Source organism: Perna viridis, chromosome 7, assembly GCF_037379345.1.
Source record: "Perna viridis isolate PV_CMFRI_1.1 ecotype Kerala chromosome 7, ASM3737934v1, whole genome shotgun sequence".
NCBI lineage: Eukaryota > Metazoa > Mollusca > Bivalvia > Mytilida > Mytilidae > Perna > Perna viridis.
In genome coordinates this window covers 42,410,518-42,431,389 of record NC_142451.1, presented here as the reverse complement: position 1 = coordinate 42,431,389, position 20,872 = coordinate 42,410,518, and the positions used below count along the sequence as shown (strand labels likewise).

The 20,872-nt window shown below is 32.7% G+C and overlaps 1 protein-coding gene across 1 annotated transcript in view; it reads left to right on the top strand.

Moving 5' to 3' along the window:
* The window catches only part of LOC148612773 (dynein beta chain, ciliary-like), a 41,726-nt gene that overhangs the window by 6,492 nt on the left and 14,362 nt on the right, over nucleotides 1-20,872 (top strand). The window contains exons 7-35 of the mRNA XM_088594497.1: nucleotides 610-781; nucleotides 1,169-1,176; nucleotides 1,670-1,786; nucleotides 2,265-2,599; nucleotides 3,014-3,396; nucleotides 4,238-4,482; nucleotides 5,171-5,356; nucleotides 5,755-6,159; nucleotides 6,492-6,661; nucleotides 7,853-8,075; nucleotides 8,292-8,495; nucleotides 8,747-9,148; nucleotides 9,581-9,826; nucleotides 10,077-10,301; nucleotides 10,730-10,948; nucleotides 11,698-11,850; nucleotides 12,101-12,334; nucleotides 13,214-13,506; nucleotides 13,902-14,058; nucleotides 14,497-14,991; nucleotides 15,334-15,528; nucleotides 15,782-15,992; nucleotides 16,379-16,655; nucleotides 16,932-17,214; nucleotides 17,570-17,743; nucleotides 18,792-18,928; nucleotides 19,132-19,300; nucleotides 19,887-20,054; nucleotides 20,554-20,793. Coding sequence (XP_088450623.1) covers nucleotides 610-781; nucleotides 1,169-1,176; nucleotides 1,670-1,786; nucleotides 2,265-2,599; nucleotides 3,014-3,396; nucleotides 4,238-4,482; nucleotides 5,171-5,356; nucleotides 5,755-6,159; nucleotides 6,492-6,661; nucleotides 7,853-8,075; nucleotides 8,292-8,495; nucleotides 8,747-9,148; nucleotides 9,581-9,826; nucleotides 10,077-10,301; nucleotides 10,730-10,948; nucleotides 11,698-11,850; nucleotides 12,101-12,334; nucleotides 13,214-13,506; nucleotides 13,902-14,058; nucleotides 14,497-14,991; nucleotides 15,334-15,528; nucleotides 15,782-15,992; nucleotides 16,379-16,655; nucleotides 16,932-17,214; nucleotides 17,570-17,743; nucleotides 18,792-18,928; nucleotides 19,132-19,300; nucleotides 19,887-20,054; nucleotides 20,554-20,793 — 6,726 coding nt within the window. The remainder of the gene's footprint in view (nucleotides 1-609; nucleotides 782-1,168; nucleotides 1,177-1,669; nucleotides 1,787-2,264; nucleotides 2,600-3,013; nucleotides 3,397-4,237; nucleotides 4,483-5,170; nucleotides 5,357-5,754; nucleotides 6,160-6,491; nucleotides 6,662-7,852; nucleotides 8,076-8,291; nucleotides 8,496-8,746; nucleotides 9,149-9,580; nucleotides 9,827-10,076; nucleotides 10,302-10,729; nucleotides 10,949-11,697; nucleotides 11,851-12,100; nucleotides 12,335-13,213; nucleotides 13,507-13,901; nucleotides 14,059-14,496; nucleotides 14,992-15,333; nucleotides 15,529-15,781; nucleotides 15,993-16,378; nucleotides 16,656-16,931; nucleotides 17,215-17,569; nucleotides 17,744-18,791; nucleotides 18,929-19,131; nucleotides 19,301-19,886; nucleotides 20,055-20,553; nucleotides 20,794-20,872) is intronic.

Here is a 20,872-nt window from a genome sequence, read left to right as displayed (position 1 = left end):
GGGTATGGACTGTTCTAATGCTTATAGCGAACTTGATTTCTATGATAATGTGGTCGTGATATATATCGTTGGAAAGGTGAGTACCTGTACTTTTATATGCTAATTATAATTTGTAATTATGACCTATTTTTACCTGTATTTTACCTGTAAATATTAATTAAGGTGTGAAAATAAAGATATACAATAATATGAATGTATTTTTTGTCCCCAGACAATTTTCCATCAGGAAATCTCCATTATTGTTTTCTAGTGGCTGTTCATCATCATCGGATGAATTAAAACCTTCAAATTCACCCTCACTCTCAGAATCGTTCAGAAGTTCACGAAAAAAGTGCTTGTGTTGAGTGAGAAAAGCATCCATTACGGCTATTCATATGCAAATATTTTAACCCTAGATATTCTCGTAAAAATTACATGAGACTGCAGAAAACCAGTCAAATCGCTTGTATTAAACATTATTTAAGCAATATAAGTGTTTATTTAAAGCCTATGTTCGATTGGCAAACATATATAGCTGCCTAAGAAGGGAAAACCCCTATCCCGAACTAGTCTGGGTGCAGCCACAGCGTCTCGATGTATGATACTGTACTAGTTTTTTTTTTTTTATAGGACTTGATATCAACAGCAATGGAATTCATGAAGCTTGAGAAAGTAGAAATTGGAGGAATAAAAGGAAAGCAGTTGAGCCAGAGTGTTGTAACCATCTATGAAGAGTTTCAAGAAGTTTTTAAGATATTTACAGAAAGAAGCTATGACCCCTTGGACCCAGAAAACTCAGTAAGTGGATTAAATTGGCTGAACCTTTTTTGATAGTCACATGCAAAATTTCATATAAATTTGAAACTTCACCACTCTTTGGCTTTAACTCAACAATATGTATAAGTTAGTAGTAAATAATTTTTTACTGAAAATTAATAGCTTTTTATGACAAAGGAATTCTTGTTTGACAAAATAATGTAAATAAATTTTATTTTTGTCCTATGACATTGACAAATCAATAGAAATACACACGTAAGAATATAAAAAGATCATCTGATTCTTTCTGATATGTGTGTGGTTTCCTTGCATTGAAACAGTAACATTCTTGATTTGGATGATGGCAGTTACATGTACATGACACAGTAAATTTGGAAAAGTTGTAAAAAAATGTATTTCTATTTGCAGGAAGATAACAAGGTATGTTGGAAATAAGCATATTGCACATTAACTGGCTGCATGGTAGTAAAAACAGGTGAATGAGGTTAATGAAAAGGAATTTTTTTATTTAAACACTGTGATACTAAAATCATGTAAGGTACATGTAATTGTAGGAGTGTAATTACTTTGGTTGGCATCGAAGAAATTTGGAAGGTAACAATTACATCACAAATTTTTGAAAATTTTGTTTTTACAAATCATTTTAGTATTGCTATTGAGACTTGTGCTAGACCTTTGTTTTAGATGGAAAGATTTCCTGGTGTAAGGTTCCTTAAAGTTAACCACATTGATTTATATTGAATATATGTAATTTTTCATAACTAATTGGACAATTAGTTCTTGCAATACTTTTTGATTATCCTGGGACACTTGGTACTATTATAATATGTTTTAAATTATCAATTTAAGATATATGATTATTTTATTTTAGGCTGCTCAAAGTTAATTACATTTGTTTTTAAATTTATAACAGGCATTCTTGAGTGATTATAGGAGCTTCTTAGAAAGAGTTAATGACTTTGACAGAAGATTGGGAAATATTGTTTCTCAGGCTTTTGATGATTGCTGCACAGCTACTTCAATCTTCAAGGTAACCTGAGACCCATTATATGTATGGAGATAATGCATATTAGTTTGAACATAGTAACTTTGCTGACTTCTAAAACATCTAATTCTAGATTTTTCTTTCAAGTGTTAGTGATTGTCACTACTCTTGCTGAGTAATCAAACCCAGGGAAAGTGATTTTAGAGTGGCTCTGAAATTTTCTAACCCCATGAACTAGTATGCCAAAAGGATTGATGTCAGACAGTTCCATATTTATAATTGAAAAAAATGCATGCTTCTTTGAAATCTTAATGTTATCAAAATTTAACTCAGATATGAGGAATTTTTTTTGCAACTTCTGTATGTATATAGTATGATCTCTTATAATCAACTTTTCAACCAGATATACATGCTTTTTTTTTCACTCTACTAACTGCATAATTTTAGCATATTCTGTCAATTTAACAATTTTTTAAATTTGTTTTTATGTTTTGTGAGCACTTGCATAATTCATTTATTTTAGCTTTTAGCCATTATGGGTAGTCTTTTAGAGAGAGATATGATTAAGCAAATATTTGATGCAAAATACCCATTGATTATTGATGTAATGATGAGAGAAATGGATACCGCTAAAGAAATCTATGATGAGCAAATGGCCAGAGTAAGAAATGAAGGTGAAGTTGTTCGTCACAAGAACATGCCAAAAATAGCTGGTAGTCTTCGCTGGGCTAAAGAATTGAGACTGAGAATAACCAGACCCATGACTGAGTTCAAAAACATGGATCATCCTTGTATGCTAGGTGAAAAGGCTAAACTAGTGTTCACAAAGTATGAGGAAATGCTTGATTTGATTAGTGCGTAAGTATATATATGGACAGTACAGAGACATTGAAATAATAACTCATGTTTTTTTTTTAACAAAAATGTAGTTTTCAGTGTAGTGATTTTATATAGCATACAAACTTCTGACTTAGCCAGCTACAGTTGTTAAGTTTATTTTGTGAAATAATGTCTGTATAGCATCCTTAATTTATTTTACCCTTTATTTTGCACAATTTTATTTATACCAGTTAAATAAAAACAACAAAAGGATCAAGACAAACTTTCCCTGGCATGAATTTCACTTTCAACAGATGATGGAAAAAGGATTGAGAGACCTGATTTGGTCATTGAAAGCAGCTTATTTCAAAGAAAGTACTATTTTATTTAATGTCCCATTAGATGCCATATTTTTTGTTGCTGTATCATTAATATTTTTTGGACTGTTTACAGATTTGATGGTACTATTTACAATGAATGGACAGACACTGTTGATGCATCTTGTTCCTTCAATATGAGTCAGCCACTTTTACTCAGAAATGCCCACACAGATCTAATATCTGTTAACTTTGATGCTAAGCTTACAGCCATTCTTAGAGAAGTGAAATACCTGAAAGTTGCTGATATATCTGAGATTCCTGAATCTGCCCAAATTCTGTTCGAACAGAATGATACTTTATGGAAGTATGTCACTAACTTGGATTTGATTGTCCATCTCTACAACAAAGTTCGAAACAATGTACTTGGGGTTGAATACCCTCTGATTGAAGGCTGGCTTGAAGAGCTTGATGTACAACTGAAACAAGCAGAGACAACGCTAACATGGGAAAGTGAAGGTTAGTTCATTATTTTCAGGAGAAATAAGCATACTCAACAGTTAAATGCACTTTTATTTAAATATACATCTCCAATGTTCTCATTGTCATAAATGTTGTCTATAAAATGAGTATATGCAGCAACACCTAAAATTAAAGCTGCATTAGCTGTCATTTTCGTAAATATTTGTTTCTGTTGAAATATACCTTAACTTTGAATTATTTCTACTAAATTGTACTTTTCCTGTTTAACTTCATTTGATATCCGCAAATGAAATGCATTAAATACATGAAATAAGTGTCTATATATTTATTATCTTGCAAGATAAAAAATCGACCTAGATAAATCTGTATGCATGTGACTTCTTGTGACCTTAATCCGCGCATGTGCTTTAAGGGTCGCCTCTTTAACAGTGAGGAAGATTAACACTCAAGCGGTAAAAGAAAAAAGTTTGAATATAACACAAGGATCCTTTTGAAATTAAACTATTGTGACATAATGTGGCTCAAATATGGTCATTATTTATTTGAAAACTAATCAAGAAGTAGATGAAATGAAAACAAGACACCTGCTTACCTGTGTATCTCTTGTTATTTTTTTACAAAGGTGAAAGTATTTTTAACCCAGGTGAATGTCCTGTCAGCGATCTTCGGGAGTAATGGTGAAAAATAATTAGATCAGAGCTATCAATCTTCTCTGATTTAAAAAACGTTTTCACAATATTTTGTAGGTATTATCGACATTTATGGTACACTGTTGCACATAAAATTGATCATAAACCAAAGTATCAAAAGCATTTTGCCAACTTTCAACCAATTATACACCATGTTTATTTATGACTGAACCTTCTATTTATGACAGGTGTTTGGGAGTATATTCAACAAACTAGAGACCAAGTAATAGAACTAGAAACCAGTGTACAAAAAGCCAAGAGTAATGTAGAAGAAATCAATAAATTGATGACAACTTGGAGTAAATCTCCTTTGTTTGAGAGAAAAGAAGATAAACATGACACTTTACTTAATCTGGATGATAGAAAGGATAGACTGGAGAAAAGATATGGAAATATATCAGATATTGGAGCTAAAGTCCATGCTCTATTGCAGGTATTGTGTATAATTATATAATTGATAGTTATACCAAACTCAAGAAAGTTGTAGGGATTTAATATTTTTTACATGTCTGTCCGTGCAACAGCCACAACTTGTTGTCACTTAGATAGCACCTTAATTTTTTTTTATCATCAATGTCCTTCAAACTTTGGTGATTGGTCAGTGGCAATAAAATCTTTGAACATCGGGGAGGGGGGTGCTTCATAAAAAAATTTATTGTTTAGGCTTGTCGCCTTTTGGGGACTTCAAGATTGGTAAATAGTCAGTTGCAATGAAAGCTTGGATGGGATTGGTTACACAGAAGTTGGTAGAAGGAGCCTTTGTTAAAAATAAATGATTAGGCTTGTTGCTAGGATAGCACCCCTTGTTTACAGGTTGTGATTAAACTGAGGTGAATGGTTAGTAGTAATAAAATTTGGATATGATTGATTTAAAAGAAATAGGTAAAGAGGGCCTATTTTTATCTGGGTATAGGACTGAATATTTTTTCTGAAGATTGGAAATTAGTGAAGTGGAAGGATCTTTAATAACTCTAAAAGGTCTGTGTGATACAGTTACATGACATAAAATAATACATATGTAAGTATAAGTCACATTTTAAATACACACAAATTTTTAACTTTCTATTATGAAAAATCAACGTATTGCCTACTTATTTGCATGCATTGCTTTGTCTTTTCAGCAAAACATGGGTTATTATAAGGCTGACCCTGATTCCGAAAAATGGCATATGTATGTGGAGTATATTGATGAAATGGTAGTAGAGGGCTTTGTCAAGACAATCTACTGTTGTCTAAACTTCTTGCTGGACAATACTGATCCAAAGAATAATGTCAGTCCTTTGTTTGAAGCTAGTTTAGAATTACAGGTAAATTATACCCTTACAAACAATGTTGGGAAGGGGGGTTACAGAATTTATCATGTCCTCAATCCAGTTACCTTCTTAGTGTAACTGATAAACCATCAAATGGATTTTTTTTGAAAACTTGATATGAAGATTGGATATCAGATTTGGAAGGTTAGATAATCTAACTTGAGGTTTTACATGATCAGAGTAAAAGTTAAAGTGAGTAGGATCTCATTCTCTGTCTTTGAGCCTACTCTCACTTCTAGTATATTACAGTAAATGTTTTAAATTACTTGTAAATTATTTTCTTGAAATTTTGCTTATATTAGATATTTTTAATGCACATGATTAATATGAATTAAATAACTATTAGATAGTTGTAAATATTTCATCTTTGTTTTTTTTCTCTATAACTTTAGGTTCCAGACATGATATTTAAGCCATCATTGGATTTCAACAATGAAGAAGGTGGTTTCTATGAATTAGTGGATAGTTTGGTGAATGATATATACAAACAAGCTGCCTTGATACCTCGTCTTGCTTCTCACTTGGAACATGCTGACTACATGCAAGATCTGGAAGAAATGGAAGATTTAGCAGAAATGAAAACAGAACTGATGGATAGAATGAATGCAGTAATGGCAAAGGCAATAGAGTACAGGAACTCATTTGATGTGTATGCTTACCTTTGGGTAGATGATAGAAATGAATTTATGAGGCAGTTTTTGATGTACAACCATGTCCTAACTCCTGAGGAAATTGAGCAAGCTGGAGAAGAAGGTGTGCCAGAGTCTCCACCAACTCTGGATCAGTTCAAAGAACAGGTAGGAATTTCTGCTACTTTTAGTGTAAACAAACACCATGCCTGCATCTACATATGAATGCAAAAGTAGTACAAATTGGAAAAAAGTAACGAGCAATTACATTTTTGTGGATCAATGAGTTTTTCAATAAGGGTTTTGTTAGATAATCCATATATTTTTGTTTTTTTAAATTTCTCTTCAGATAAAAACCTTTTTTCCCGTATTGCTAGTTGCTTTAATGTACATTAACAACCACGGTTTTTTCATGTGGTGATATAAGGTAGAAAATTCTCATGTGTTAAAATGGTATGTGCTGTTTTTGTTTATAATTGTTGTGAACCTTTCATTTACAGATTGACAGTTTTGAGACAATATACCAAGAAGCCCAGCTTGTTGAGTCAACTGAACTGTTTGATTGCTGGTTTAGAGTAAACTCTAAGCCTTTTAAACAATCCCTCCTTAACACAATCAAAAGATGGAGTTATATGTTCAAACAGCATCTAATTGACCATGTTACTAACAGGTAATTTTGAAGATTTAGGTCAACAAACTAATTTCCTTTCTTGAAATATATCATGATCAAAGAAACATTTGATTACAATTTTTTATTTAATTTTACTATAGGCTTTGCCTATGAGACATGAAGCTAAATGTTCACCAGTGTTCTGCCAAGGCCACGTATTTGCGTATTTCACACATGATTTTTTTAAATCACTCATAAAATTTGCTTGTATTCGTAATTTTCTCGCTTAAAAATTCATCGGTAGTTCAGGTACACAAAATTTTTGTGAGGCCTCAGAGCATATCATATTTTCAAACGTTAGCGATAACTTCCGATTTCAGGCTTTTTCATTTAAACATAACAAACATGTAGTGCTCCTTTAGTGTGGAAGTCTTAAAGCTTGGAAACAAAAGAGAAAGACAGGAAGTTCTTCAAAACTGTTTAATCTTTAAAATTGTCTTCGACATTATGAACTAACTATGCTTCAATGAATCTCATTATACTTTTGTTCACATAATGACATTTGTGTTGTTCAGTTGTTATTGATCTTGTTTTAACCAATAAATTCAATTTATGTTAGTCTCTTACCATGGATAATTTAATGTACATGTCAAAGTGTCCTGTCTAAAACCAGCTATAAAGGTAATTATGATAAATTCATCATCTTTATAATTCTGATAAGACACTGACAAATGCACAATTCACTAACATAAATCCATATGACATGAACATACACAAAAGACCGTTAAATCAAGTTCCAAGGTAAGTGCATGTAAAAATTGGTATTTAGTAAATTTTTGACAGGTTTTATTGACCTGAAAAAATTCATCCATCTTTTCAAAAATTCGCCCACAAAATTTAGACATATGAGTGAAATTCACGCCATTTTTCAAAACCTTGGCAGAACACTGTTCACATAAAGCTACTTTGTTGTTTATGTTAAATCATATTGTTATTTTGGTGATGTCTTGACTGAGAGGGAATATGTAAGATTGCCTAGAATAGTACCTGTTCTGTGCCAGTATTAAAAGTTAAAACAACTACTTCAAAATTACTTACATCATTTCTGGAAGAACAATTTTGAACCATTCATGTCCCTAATCCCAACATATCCCTGAGGCTCCATCCCTATAAAGCTTTATTTTTCAGATCTGATTATTTAAAGATTTTTTAAATGATCAAAAATTAAGAAATGGAAATGTTATTTTTTAGCTTGAAGGAATTGTCTGGTTTCATAAAGAATACTGATGGTGGTTTATTGAATCCGGTAGAAGAAGGTGACTATGATGGACTTGTTGAGTGTATGGGATATTTATATGCTGTGAAGGAGAGACAGCAGGCAACTGATGAAATGTTTGAGCCATTAAAACAAACCATAGAATTGTTAAAGACTTATGAGCAAGAAATGCCAGAAGAAGTTCACCTACAATTACAGGTTAGTTTCCTAAAAATAAATATGGTATAAGGATTAGGGCATGAGCACAAGCAATATTTACTTTTGAATTGGAAGTAATTTATCTACTTTTTGTTGCTTTTTGAGAGTGAATTCAGTCCGTCAGTAAGATTTTTTTAGAAGTGTGTGACAGTTTCTTGTGAAGTCCTGTCTTTGAAGATAATTATACATGTATTTGTAATTTTTGATTTTTTACAGGAACTTCCAGAACAGTGGAACAACACAAAGAAGATATCCATTACTGTTAAACAACAGATGGCGCCACTACAAGCCACTGAAGTATCAAATATTAGACGTCATGCTGCATCATTTGATGTCAGTCAGCATAAATTCAGGGAGAAGTTCAGAGGAATTGAACCATTTAGATATAAATGTGAACAACCCTACATATTCTTGGATCAGGTATTTCTGACTTATTTTGTAGATTTATAATTTGGTGTCTTTAGGAACCCTTTTTACTGTAATGAAAATGCATTTCCAAATAAAAGCTTATAACAAAAATTGAGTATTAGGAGTAGTTTCATATACATGAGTGTTTTTGAACCAACAACTTTGTTAATAAAAAATAAACTATGTAAAATAATAACAGAACTTCATTTGTTACATGTATTAAAATGATTTGAAATAATGACAAATGCATAGTTCTGTTTTAGTACCACTGGGAGATTTGTGACATGGAAACAGAAATGGCACAGCTTATTGAATCTGCAGGTCTCTTTGAAGTCCATGTACCTGATTTCAAACAGCTTAAGCAATGCAGAAAAGAGCTGGTGCTTTTGAAAACATTGTGGGATTATATCATAGTTGTTGAAAGCAGTTTTGATGATTGGAAGACCACACAATGGAAAGACATCAATGTCGAACAGATGGACATAGATTGTAAGAAGTTCTCTAAGGACATTAGATCACTAGACAAGGAAATGAGGGCTTGGGACTCTTACACTGGTGTGGAAGATAATGTTAAAAATATGCTGACATCCCTTAGGGCTGTGGGAGAGCTCCAAAATCCAGCTATTAGAGAAAGACATTGGCAGCAACTTATGTCAGCCACCAAGGTCAGTGTTTGTGGAGGTTTTAGAACAATCACTTGAATACAATTTTATTATTGGTGAAATCATTAAAGTTTACATATTTCTCATGTGTGAAACCTTATTTTATGAAATGCAATCTTCTGCCTCATATTGATGGGAAAAAATGACTTGAGAAAAATGTACCATTGAAGTAAAGTTATTTCAAATGACCGAGCATTTTAGTACAGTGAAAAGGAAATGTCGCAATGACCTTCAACTTTCATTACAACATTTACCAAAATGGAAAAACATAGGTAAATAGCAAAATCTGATTCTGGAAATGTGACTCATGTTACCAGACAAGCCCTGGTTTTATCTGACTTTTTTGTCTGTCTGAGCAGATTTCATTTGGACTGGTAGTATATCCATGTACCTTTAGCTTTGCACTAAGTTCATGTATTATCTGTTCTTTTACAGGTACGGTTCACTATGGATGACAATACAACATTGGCAGATCTATTATCTCTTAATTTACACAATTATGAGGATGAAGTCAGAGGCATTGTAGACAAGGCTGTTAAGGAAATGAGTATGGAGAAAGTTTTGAAAGAGTTGAATGTAACTTGGGCTCAGATGGAGTTTGAACATGAATCTCATCCAAGGACTGGTATCACAATGCTGAAGACTAGTGAAGAACTGATTGAAACCCTTGAAGACAACCAGGTTTTGTTCGCTCACTATCACATTTTATATGCAGAAAAATATATTTTTGATAAATTCTCCATTTTTAGATAATGAAAGTATTACATTGATGAGTATGCTTTAAACACAGCTATTAACCATATAATTAGCTTGTATGATTCAATTTTAAAAAACAATTTTTAAAACTAAAAATGCTACATTGTTACTTACAATTTTCAATTTCTTTTAATCATGACTGGATTTGAATACAAAATGATCCATTTTGATACAGGTTCAACTGCAAAATATGCTGTCCTCCAAATACATAGCTCATTTCTTGACTGAAGTGTCAACTTGGCAGAAGAAATTATCCACAGCTGACCAAGTTATATCTGTTTGGATGGAAGTACAAAGAACATGGTCCCATTTAGAAAGTATTTTCATTGGCTCTGAAGATATTAGAAGTCAGCTCCCTGAAGATTCTGCTAGATTTGATGGTATTGATACTGATTTCAAGGTATGTTTGTTAGTCATTTAATCTTGCATAAGAATATTTACTCTATAAATTACATATTTAAAAAAAATTTTAATATGCTGTAAGTGGATAGTGTTCAAAGAAGTAGAAAATGAAAGATAGAAAGAAAAAAATCATACATACAATTGTATGTAAATATGTTTATTTTTGCTAAGTCTGCCTTATGAAAATAATCACATGATTTATTTTATTTTCTTGCTTTGAAAATAAATAAGTTTAAAAAGTGTTGATAATCATTACCATGAGTACTAATTTGGGAGTTTTTTGCTCAGTGTGAAAATCATTGTATACAGTGACCTTTATCAGTTTGATAATTTCATCCTTTGGTCAAATTCAATGTCTGCCACATTTTTTTATTTTTTATTTTTTTTTTCCACTGAAAATTTTTAATTTGTTGCTTTTATCTGTAGGAGTTAGTGAAGCAGATGGAAAAGACCAAGAATACAGTTGAAGCAACAAATCAGCCACGTTTGTATGAAAAGTTAGAGAGACTCCAGGAAGATCTTGTACTGTGTGAGAAGGCATTAGCTGAGTACCTAGAGACAAAGAGATTAGCTTTTCCAAGATTTTACTTTGTCTCTTCTGCAGATCTCCTGGACATTTTGTCCAATGGAAATAATCCCCCAGTTGTAAGTTCAAGATGTTTGGATGCTTACTATTTCTAAACATTTTCAGGATTTAAGAGCTTGACTAAAATAATTATTTTGAAATGTTTTCTTTAGATGATTAATGAACTGAAAGTAAAGGTTTTCCATTCCTTAGTACTGTAAGGTACGATTTACATGCATATTAAAATGTTCAGTCATTTCAAATAACATGATAGTATATATTGTCTTATTTAAATGTGAAATATACTGTCCAATTGATTGCTGTTTTATCACATAACCAATGATACAAAAAAACAAATAGGGACATTTATTTTTGACGTTTCATTTTTTTATTTATTTTATTTTTTGGGGGATTACAAGTCAGGGAGGATTTTTTTCGTTTTTAGCAGATTTTTGCTATTTCAAATCGGGATTTTACCGTTACGATTCTTTTTATACTGTACATTTACGTACGATTTTGCCAATTTCCACTTTGTTGACCTCATAAAATCATCTCTAAAAAAAATTTTTTTTTAAAATTGACTCTCGTTCTAAACTTATGCGATGTGAAAACTTAAGTATCCATTTTCAGTAAGAGCTGCTTAGTTTAGCATTTCTTGAATTTGTTTGGGAGAGACCTTAATAAGAATAAAATTACTAAAATACAATCTAAAATTAATTACAACTTAAAATGTTAATTAGTAAGTTTTTATGTTATCAATCTGACTGCAGTGATACAAGTTTTTCAGGATGTTATTTTTTCAGAATACAATGTTTTCATTTCACTTCAGGTCAGTCGTCACTTGACAAAACTGTTTGACAGTATGGCTAAGCTAGAATTTGAGAAAGATGACAAGGGCAATTGCCTGAAACAAGGGATAGGAATGTACAGTAAAGATGGAGAATATGTGAACCTAGATAAAACTTGTGATTTGAATGGACAGGTAACTATTTTGTAAAACAAGTTTTATGTTAGAAAGGTTTTAAATCTACAAAATATCTGTGCTTTGAACTAGAAAATAAAAACTTCAGGCCTCTAGTGTATCTTTGCAAAAGTGTTAGATACTTACATTTACCACAAAAAAAAAACAAACCCAAAAACCACATTTTTTTAAAATACACCTTGATCCCTTTCAAACTGCACTTTAAGTTATAATTTTCCTTTAACATATATGGTATTTTTCAATCATACAGGTTGAAGTGTGGCTTATGCGACTGTTGAACTCCATGTGTAGCACAGTGATGCATGAAATGTGTGAAGCTGTATCATCATATGAAGAAAAACCCAGGGATCAATGGCTCTTTGACTTCCCTGCTCAGGTAGCCTTGTGTGGAACACAGATCTGGTGGACAACTGAAGTCAATATTGCCTTTGCCAGGCTGGAGGAAGGATATGAAAATGCTTTAAAAGACTACAGCAAAAAACAGGTATAATTGTAATTTGGGCTATTCCAGAATTAATTGTGAGGGGGTCTGTAGGCACCTCTATTAAAATTTGGTGGGTGGTTATTAAAGAAATTTAATCTTAACATTGAAAGAATATAATCAATTAAAATTGTATGCATGGTGGGGTCAAATAAAAAGTGCCTCCTGACTTCCCTATACATTTATTTCTGGCATAGCCCTTCTTTCTTTAGACAAAACTTTTGAATTAAGCTGTTTGTGACTATGAATCATAAAGCAGAACATTGTATGGAATTATATTAGGTACTGAATGATGTTCTAAGGAAAATTAATGGAGGTGCAGAAAACATCAAATACTAGGTTAAAAAAACTAGTTAAAAATGAATGTGTTAATTTTAGTACTGCTGTAATACAACATAACAATTAAAATGAATTATTCCATAGATTTATTTTGTGGAATGATGAAAAAGATGTGGTAAAATACTTTCAGAACAGCACTGTTGTATTTGATATTATTAGATATAAAAATAGGAGATGTGGTATGATTGCCAATGAGGTAGTCATTGACCAAATGCCAAGCAATGAACAATTAAACAATTAAAGCAAGCTGTAAAAAAGCCACAAAATAAATGATGTGTAACTATTCATAAAAGACAAAAATAAACCTAATCTATAGAAAAAATGTATATAAAAAAAATAAAGAACAATAAACATAAAAAAATCACAACCACTGGACGACAGGTTCCTGGCTTGGGACAGGCGCATAAAGCGTGTGGCGAGTTTAAGCATGTTTGTGAGCACTCCACAATCCCGCTCTTGGATATTCAGTTGTCCAAGGTACATACATCTACTCCTTTATTTTACTGTTGATGAAGTTTAATATATGTCATGCTGAATTTATAGATTCAACAACTGAATAGCCTCATTACCATGCTGATTGGTAACTTGTCCAAAGGCGATAGACAGAAGATCATGACGATTTGTACCATTGATGTACATGCCAGAGATGTCGTCACCAAGATGATCACTACTAAAGTTGATAGCTCCCAAGCCTTTGCCTGGCTGTCACAGTTACGACATAGATGGGATGACAATGAGAAAGATTGCTTTGCAAATATCTGTGATGCACAGTTCAGATACTCTCATGAGTACCTTGGAAACACTCCTCGTCTGGTTATTACTCCATTGACAGACAGGTAAATATGTTCATATTGGCCTTCAAAATGTAGACACAAATAGTTATTATGTAATGTGTTTTGTATTATAATTGTTTCATTCATTATGTAGTACATGTTTGCATTTTTAGGTTTTTTTAGAGCATGCTATGTTATTCAATTATTCAGTGATTAAAAGATCACAAAACCAATATTCACTTCAGGAATCCATTCTTCTCTACTGTTTCAATGCGTTTTAGAGCAAGAAGGTATTTTGTTAAAAATCTTATTCACCTATTTGCATATAGATGTAATAGAATCAACAAAACTGGAAAATGCAATTGAAGCATTAACACTTCTTTGATTCCATCAAACACACCAACATTACTTCAGACTGAACTCTCAGTTATCCTTACATGTAAATTCTTGTATTTTAGATGTTACATCACTTTGACACAGTCCCTCCATTTGATTATGAGTGGTGCTCCTGCTGGACCAGCTGGTACTGGTAAAACAGAAACTACCAAAGATTTGGGTAGAGCTTTGGGCATTATGGTATATGTGTTCAACTGTTCTGAACAGATGGACTACAAGGTATAGAAGAACACCCACTAGATTAAGAAGACACCATTTGAAGATAATCATATTTAGTTTTAGTCAAATTTGGTTAATAAAAATTATAAAAATATCAAAAAATATAATGCAAAATAGCAGATTTTAAAGATTGGATTAAGTGTTATAAAATCTCAGGAACTGCATAGCAGGGAACAAACTTTTTTGTGAAAAATCTTCATCTTCATTTTTAGTTTAAATGGGTCAACTACATTTGGCATGGGGCTTGTTCTGATTTAGTTAGTATTCTTATTTTCTATAAGTTGCCACATTTTAAGCAGTTTTTTAACAGACTTTTTCCCAACCCACTCCTTAATTAGACTGTCTTTATCTAATAATACATGTACATACTTGCCGAGTTAACTTTTATAATGGTAAACCTTCACTCTTATGATTTGAACAATGCTATTTCTACTTCAGTCTGTTGGAAACATCTACAAAGGACTAGCCCAGTCAGGAGCTTGGGGTTGTTTTGATGAGTTCAACCGTATCGCTGTTGAAGTGTTGTCTGTAATTGCTGTCCAGGTCAAGAGTATTCAAGATGCCATTAAGGAAAAGAAACAAAGATTCAACTTCCAAGGAGAGGTCATTAGTATAAAATGGACTGTTGGATTGTTCATTACTATGAATCCTGGTTATGCAGGTAGAACAGAACTGCCAGAAAATCTTAAAGCCCTGTTCAGACCATGTGCTATGGTTGTCCCAGATTTTGAACTGATCTGTGAAATCATGTTGGTAGCTGAAGGTTTCTTGGAAGCAAGGCTTCTAGCTAGGAAGTTCATCACTTTGTACAGTCTGTGTAAAGAGCTACTGTCTAAACAAGATCACTATGACTGGGGATTGAGGGCTATTAAATCTGTGCTTGTAGTTGCTGGTTCCCTGAAAAGAGGAGATCCAGGAAGACCAGAGGATCAGGTACTTTTTAATAAATACATAAAAATTATTGAACTTACAATACTTTCATGAAATTCTGTATTGAATCAGTATTATAAAACAAATAGAAGTAACTCATAACTTTTGAATACATAAAAATGCAATTTTAAGATGATTAGAATTTCATAGGTAATGAAAATGGGACACATACTTTCTATTTTATAACATTTCTATTAATATCATAGCTTAAAAGATCACAAATATATTTGAATATTTTCAGTGTAAGTTTTTTTTTGTGTTTTGTTTCTGCTTTTCATTGTTCAATTACCAAGTTTGATTGTGAATTTGTCATTTGTATGATTTACTGAATTACTAAATTTTTAGGTGTTAATGAGAGCTCTTAGAGATTTCAACATTCCCAAGATTGTGACTGATGATGTTCCCATTTTCATGGGATTGATTGGTGATTTGTTCCCTGCTTTGAATGTACCTAGGAAGAGGGATCTAGAGTTTGAGAAGGAAATCCGTAAAGCTGTTGTTGATCAAAAGTTGCAGCCCGAAGAGAACTTTATCCTTAAGGTATATTTAAAGCATTCTGTGATTGCTAGACAGGGGCAAATACTGCTCAACTTTTTGGTCTGCAAAAAATATATGTAACCTTTATGTGTAAAAATGCCTTTACACTCAGTTTGCTTGTAACTTATATGATGATTTTTGTATTATTATGACCAAGGGGAAACCATTTATGTTAATGCCCTTCCTATGTTGATACCATTTTTTGGTATTTATTCTCATATTTCTTTTACTGACTTTTTTCCTTTATAAAACTTAGGTTGTACAGTTGCAAGAGTTGTTTGAAGTACGTCACTCTGTATTTGATCTTGGTGGAGCAGGTGTCGGAAAGAGTAAAGTATGGGGATCACTTTTCAGAACTTATAAAATGCAAGGAAAGAAGCCAACTGCCCTCGATTTAGATCCAAAAGCTGTGACTAATGATGAACTTTTTGGAATCATCAACCCAGCTACAAGAGAATGGAAAGATGGTATTTCATTAGACTTCTTTTGTTCCTTGTAGTTTGTTTTCATTAAATATATATTATGCTAAGTAGTAGTCAAGTTCAGTGTATAAAGGCAAACTAAAATTGGCTGTCTCCATCCAGGAGACAATATATTTATTAAATAACATGAATGGTTACTAAAAGATTTTCATTGTGTTATTAACAGTAAAGCCTATGTATCTACAAAATGTAAGTTAAGTGCTCATGTTAAAAATAATGGGTTGCTAAAGCATACATCATGTGTTCCTTTGGTAAGTCAAGAATAAACTTTTTGTATTCATTTTCTCCCTTATTGTCCATATGTCTGTTTAGGATGTAGCTGAACAATAATGAGTTTCGCTTTATAATCAATTACAATAAAATTATTACAGGTTTGTTTTCTGTGGTAATGAGAGATCTAGCTAACATGGCCAATGACAGCCCCAAATGGATTGTATTGGATGGTGACATTGATCCAATGTGGATTGAATCTCTAAACACTGTGATGGATGACAACAAAGTTCTAACACTTGCTAGTAATGAGAGAATTACCCTCACTCCAAGCATGAGACTTCTGTTTGAGATCAGTCATCTAAAAACTGCCACACCAGCTACTGTATCAAGGGCAGGGATTCTTTTTATAAATGCTGCTGATGTTGGATGGAATCCGTAAGTTAAGACTTGTTCAGCACAAATAAATTTACTGGTATATCATTTCTCACATAAAGATACATTTCATTTTCCCAAAGCTGTGAAGACTTAATCTACCAATTAAAATGTGTACTTGCTTTAAATAGGCTAGAATTTAAGGCCCTGCTTTTAGCCGTGCTATCACATTAAAAGGACCAAACCAGCTATTAATATTACATTACTACATAATATTTATTTTTTTTAATTTTACACTTCTTAATTAGGTTAATTCTACAGTTAAATTTACACTAACAGATATGTACAGAGTTGGATAGATACCAGAGAAGTTCAATCCGAGAGAGCCAATCTTACAATACTGTTTGACAAATATGTCCCAGTCTGTCTAGACACTCTACGAGTGAGATTTAAAAAGGTTACGCCAGTACCTGAGATCAGCCAGGTTCAGATGTTATGTTACCTACTGGAATGTTTACTGACACCAGAAAACACACCACCAGACTGTCATAAAGAGTTATATGAACTGTACTTCGTGTTTGCCTGTGTATGGGCATTTGGCAGTGTTATGTTTCAGGATCAGGTATGTTGTTCTTTTAAAAATAACTAGATGGGATACTTCATGGCTTCTCATCATTTTTTGATAGGATACAAAGTCCACATTTAATTTTTGGCTTCTTTGATTTATTAGATTTTCTAACATTTTTTGATGGTTTACTAAAAGTTATTACAGACTAAGTTATTGTTTTGGTCATAACAAAATTCTTTATCAGATTAATGTTAAGCTTTAATTTGTTTGAAATTAACAGTTTAGGGGAGACTATTAAACATATACATAGTAAGTTGTCTAGTCAAATTTGTCATCTTGACACAGATAGTTATTTGTATTGGTAACTTGGTTCATTACATTTTCTAACTAAAGAGAAAATCTTTTGTAGTTGGTTGACTACAGAGTAGAGTTTACCAAGTGGTGGGTTACAGAGTTTAAGACTGTCAAGTTTCCAACCCAAGGCACTGTGTTTGATTATTACATTGACCCAGAAACACACAAGTTTGAACCTTGGACCAAAAAGGTTGCTAAATTTGAGTTGGATCCAGAAATGCCTTTACAGGTAAATATTACAGAAGCTGCTATATATCTTAATTTCATAACCCCTGCTGCATGTGATTCTCTTGTCAGTTTGTCTATCACTTTTGGTGATTATATGAATTATACAACTGCTGAACCAGTTTTCTTTGGAGCATAAAATACCGTTCACAATTCTTATTATATAAATTTATTGCATATTTCTGGAGTTACTATTTTTGATCTATCGATCTATTTTTGCAGAGCTAATCTCAAAGATTATTTTTTATTGCATTGTGAATAATTAGCATAAATATTTCAGATAGAAGGTCTTCATGATATAGAGAACATAATGTACATTGCCATATGTAAATGTATACCAAACTAAAATTACATTTGAGGTACTTTCGTGTAAGATAGAAATGAATTTCATATGTTTATATATATATATATATATATAGATAGATAGATAGATAGATAGATAGATAGATAGATAGATAGATAGATAGATAGATCTAGATATAGATATATATATTTTCAGACCCTTCTATAAGTTTACGTTATCTTCCCTGTATCAATTTGATCCGATGGAGTAGTGTAGCGAATAGAGTCGTCACATTCTGAGACGTTGTATAATATTGATTTGTTGTAACATGCATCATTAATTTGATCCTCTATCCTACATAATAACACCTAGATGAACTGCCCCATACTACCATACATTGTGTACTAAGTTACAGCCCTAGATTAATCCTATGAGGAGGAATGACCCGGCCAGCAAAAGCTATATTTTTATATAGCCTAGCTGGCCGAGTGGTCAAGGGTGCTGGACTTAGTGCAGGCGGTGTTGCCATAGATGTCACAGCGGTACGAGTTCGAGTCCCGGGGAGGGAACGACCAAAAATTTGCTTCGCAAATTTGACAGTTCTATCATCGTTGGGAATTTTTCAGACCCTTCTAAATAGATATATATATCATCAATATTAACTTAGAAATGACCATTGATGTGTCAATATGGCACTGGCACCAGTAAAGTTTTCCAAAATTATGTGCCTTTATGTTTAAGTTGTGTATAAAAACTTATTTATTCACAGGCTGTATTAGTACACACAGCGGAAACAACAAGGGTAAAATATTTCCTTGACATGTTGGTAGAGAACAAGAGGCCTGTCATGTTGGTGGGTACAGCTGGTACAGGAAAAACAGTACTCATGCAGGACAAATTATCAAGGTAAGTGTTTGTGATGAAAGTGGTAGGTACAAGGAATGGGGATATCTGGTTTAATGTTTGGTCAGAAACATTGTCAATTAAAACTGAAAGGAAATTTAACATGTTAAGTGAAGATCCCTGATTAATTAGTTGCAGAAATTAAGATAATCTGTCGATTTAATTGGTATTGTATTGTATGTATGTAAGTACTTTGCTTTTTTCAGCCTGTCAGATGCCTTCATGGTTGCAAATGTACCATTCAACTTCTATACAACTTCAGCCATGCTGCAAGGAATATTGGAAAAACCACTGGAGAAAAAGGCAGGAAGAAACTATGGTCCACCTGGTACCAGAAGACTAATCTACTTTGTAGATGACATGAATATGCCAGAGGTAGGGTGATGAAAAAAAAAAGTCATATTCTTTTTGTACTGTTCTCATGGTTCCACATTTTTCTCTCCTTGTGCAGACTGGTTTATGTATATCATTGACAACTATTATAAGGAGAATGTTAATGGTGAATATGTCAAAAAGACAACCCCATCAGGATGAAAATGTCAGATCAAGGCCACCCATTGGTCTTCAGTGAACATGGTTTAAGTCCTTTGACATGAAAACAACTCTCTTCCTAAAAAATATTGGTATTGGTTAAATGTCTGGTGGATATTCTTCAAACCCGTCTTTGTTTTGAACAATTTTTACCAAATTTGCTATTTCCTGACTTTATGATTATGATTCTATTCTATATGTCCCTGAAAACAAAGTTGTTGGGAAGGGCATATAAGATTTACTATATCCTTCCAGGTACTTTGAAAGCATCAAAAACATTTGTTGGATGTTCTAAAGAAAGATAATTTAACTTGAATGTACATGTTTCAAAGCTTTTAAGTGCAACTATTACTGTTCAGCTTTCACTTGTTTTTTTGCATCATACAATCTTGTCTTTCTGCTTACTTTCCTTTTTTTTTTAATTAAATAGGTTGACCCATATTTCACAGTGCAGCCCCATACCTTGATCAGGCAGCATATTGATCATGGTCATTGGTATGACAGAACTAAACTGACATTGAAAGAAATCCACAACACTCAGTATGTGGCCTGTATGAATCCTACAGCTGGTAGCTTTACTATTGATTCAAGATTGCAGGTAAGTAATCCATTAACATACCTTTAATTATATTGATGATTTAAAAATTCTTACCACTGAATGATGTTTAAAAGTTCATAAATTTTTCAATGATATAGTATATGTATGCATTTTTAGGCATTTCTGCTATAAAATGTCCATCAACCTAGACAGGTATGCCATGAAAGTATTCAAGAATTCTTTGAATTCACTTGGCCAAAACGTTAAGGTATACCAAAATTAACAGTTGAGAAATAAGACACATAGTTGTACATTGATTATGTAGGGATCTTACTTAAAGCAAAAATGGTGTTAACTTTCAGGAGAAATAGTCATAGGATTGAAATATGTATAGTATATCAGATAATAAGAGAAGTAGAGATACATCAGCAAGAGAGAAATTTGCTTGCTGCCCCTTTTAAGAACATATCTATATTGTAATGTTGAAATCTTCCCAGTCTCTAATATTTCATGACATCTAATTTAGTTTCTAAATTCTTAATTTAATATTTTTTTTCAGAGACATTTCTGTGTGTTTTCCTGTAACTTTCCCAACACTGATGCCTTACAGACAATTTACAGCAGTATCCTATCTCAACATTTATCTATCAATGGATTCCCTGCAGCTGTTCAGAAATACTCCACATTACTAGTCAATGGTGCTCTTACCTTACATTCCAAGATCGCCACAACATTCTTGCCAACAGCCATCAAGTTTCATTATATCTTCAACCTAAGAGATCTCTCCAACATTTTCCAGGTAGGATAGGGTTCATGGTCAAGCAGACCCTTTCTTAAGAGTGTCTAACTCTTTAGGCTAATATGAGCTAGAGTTGGTC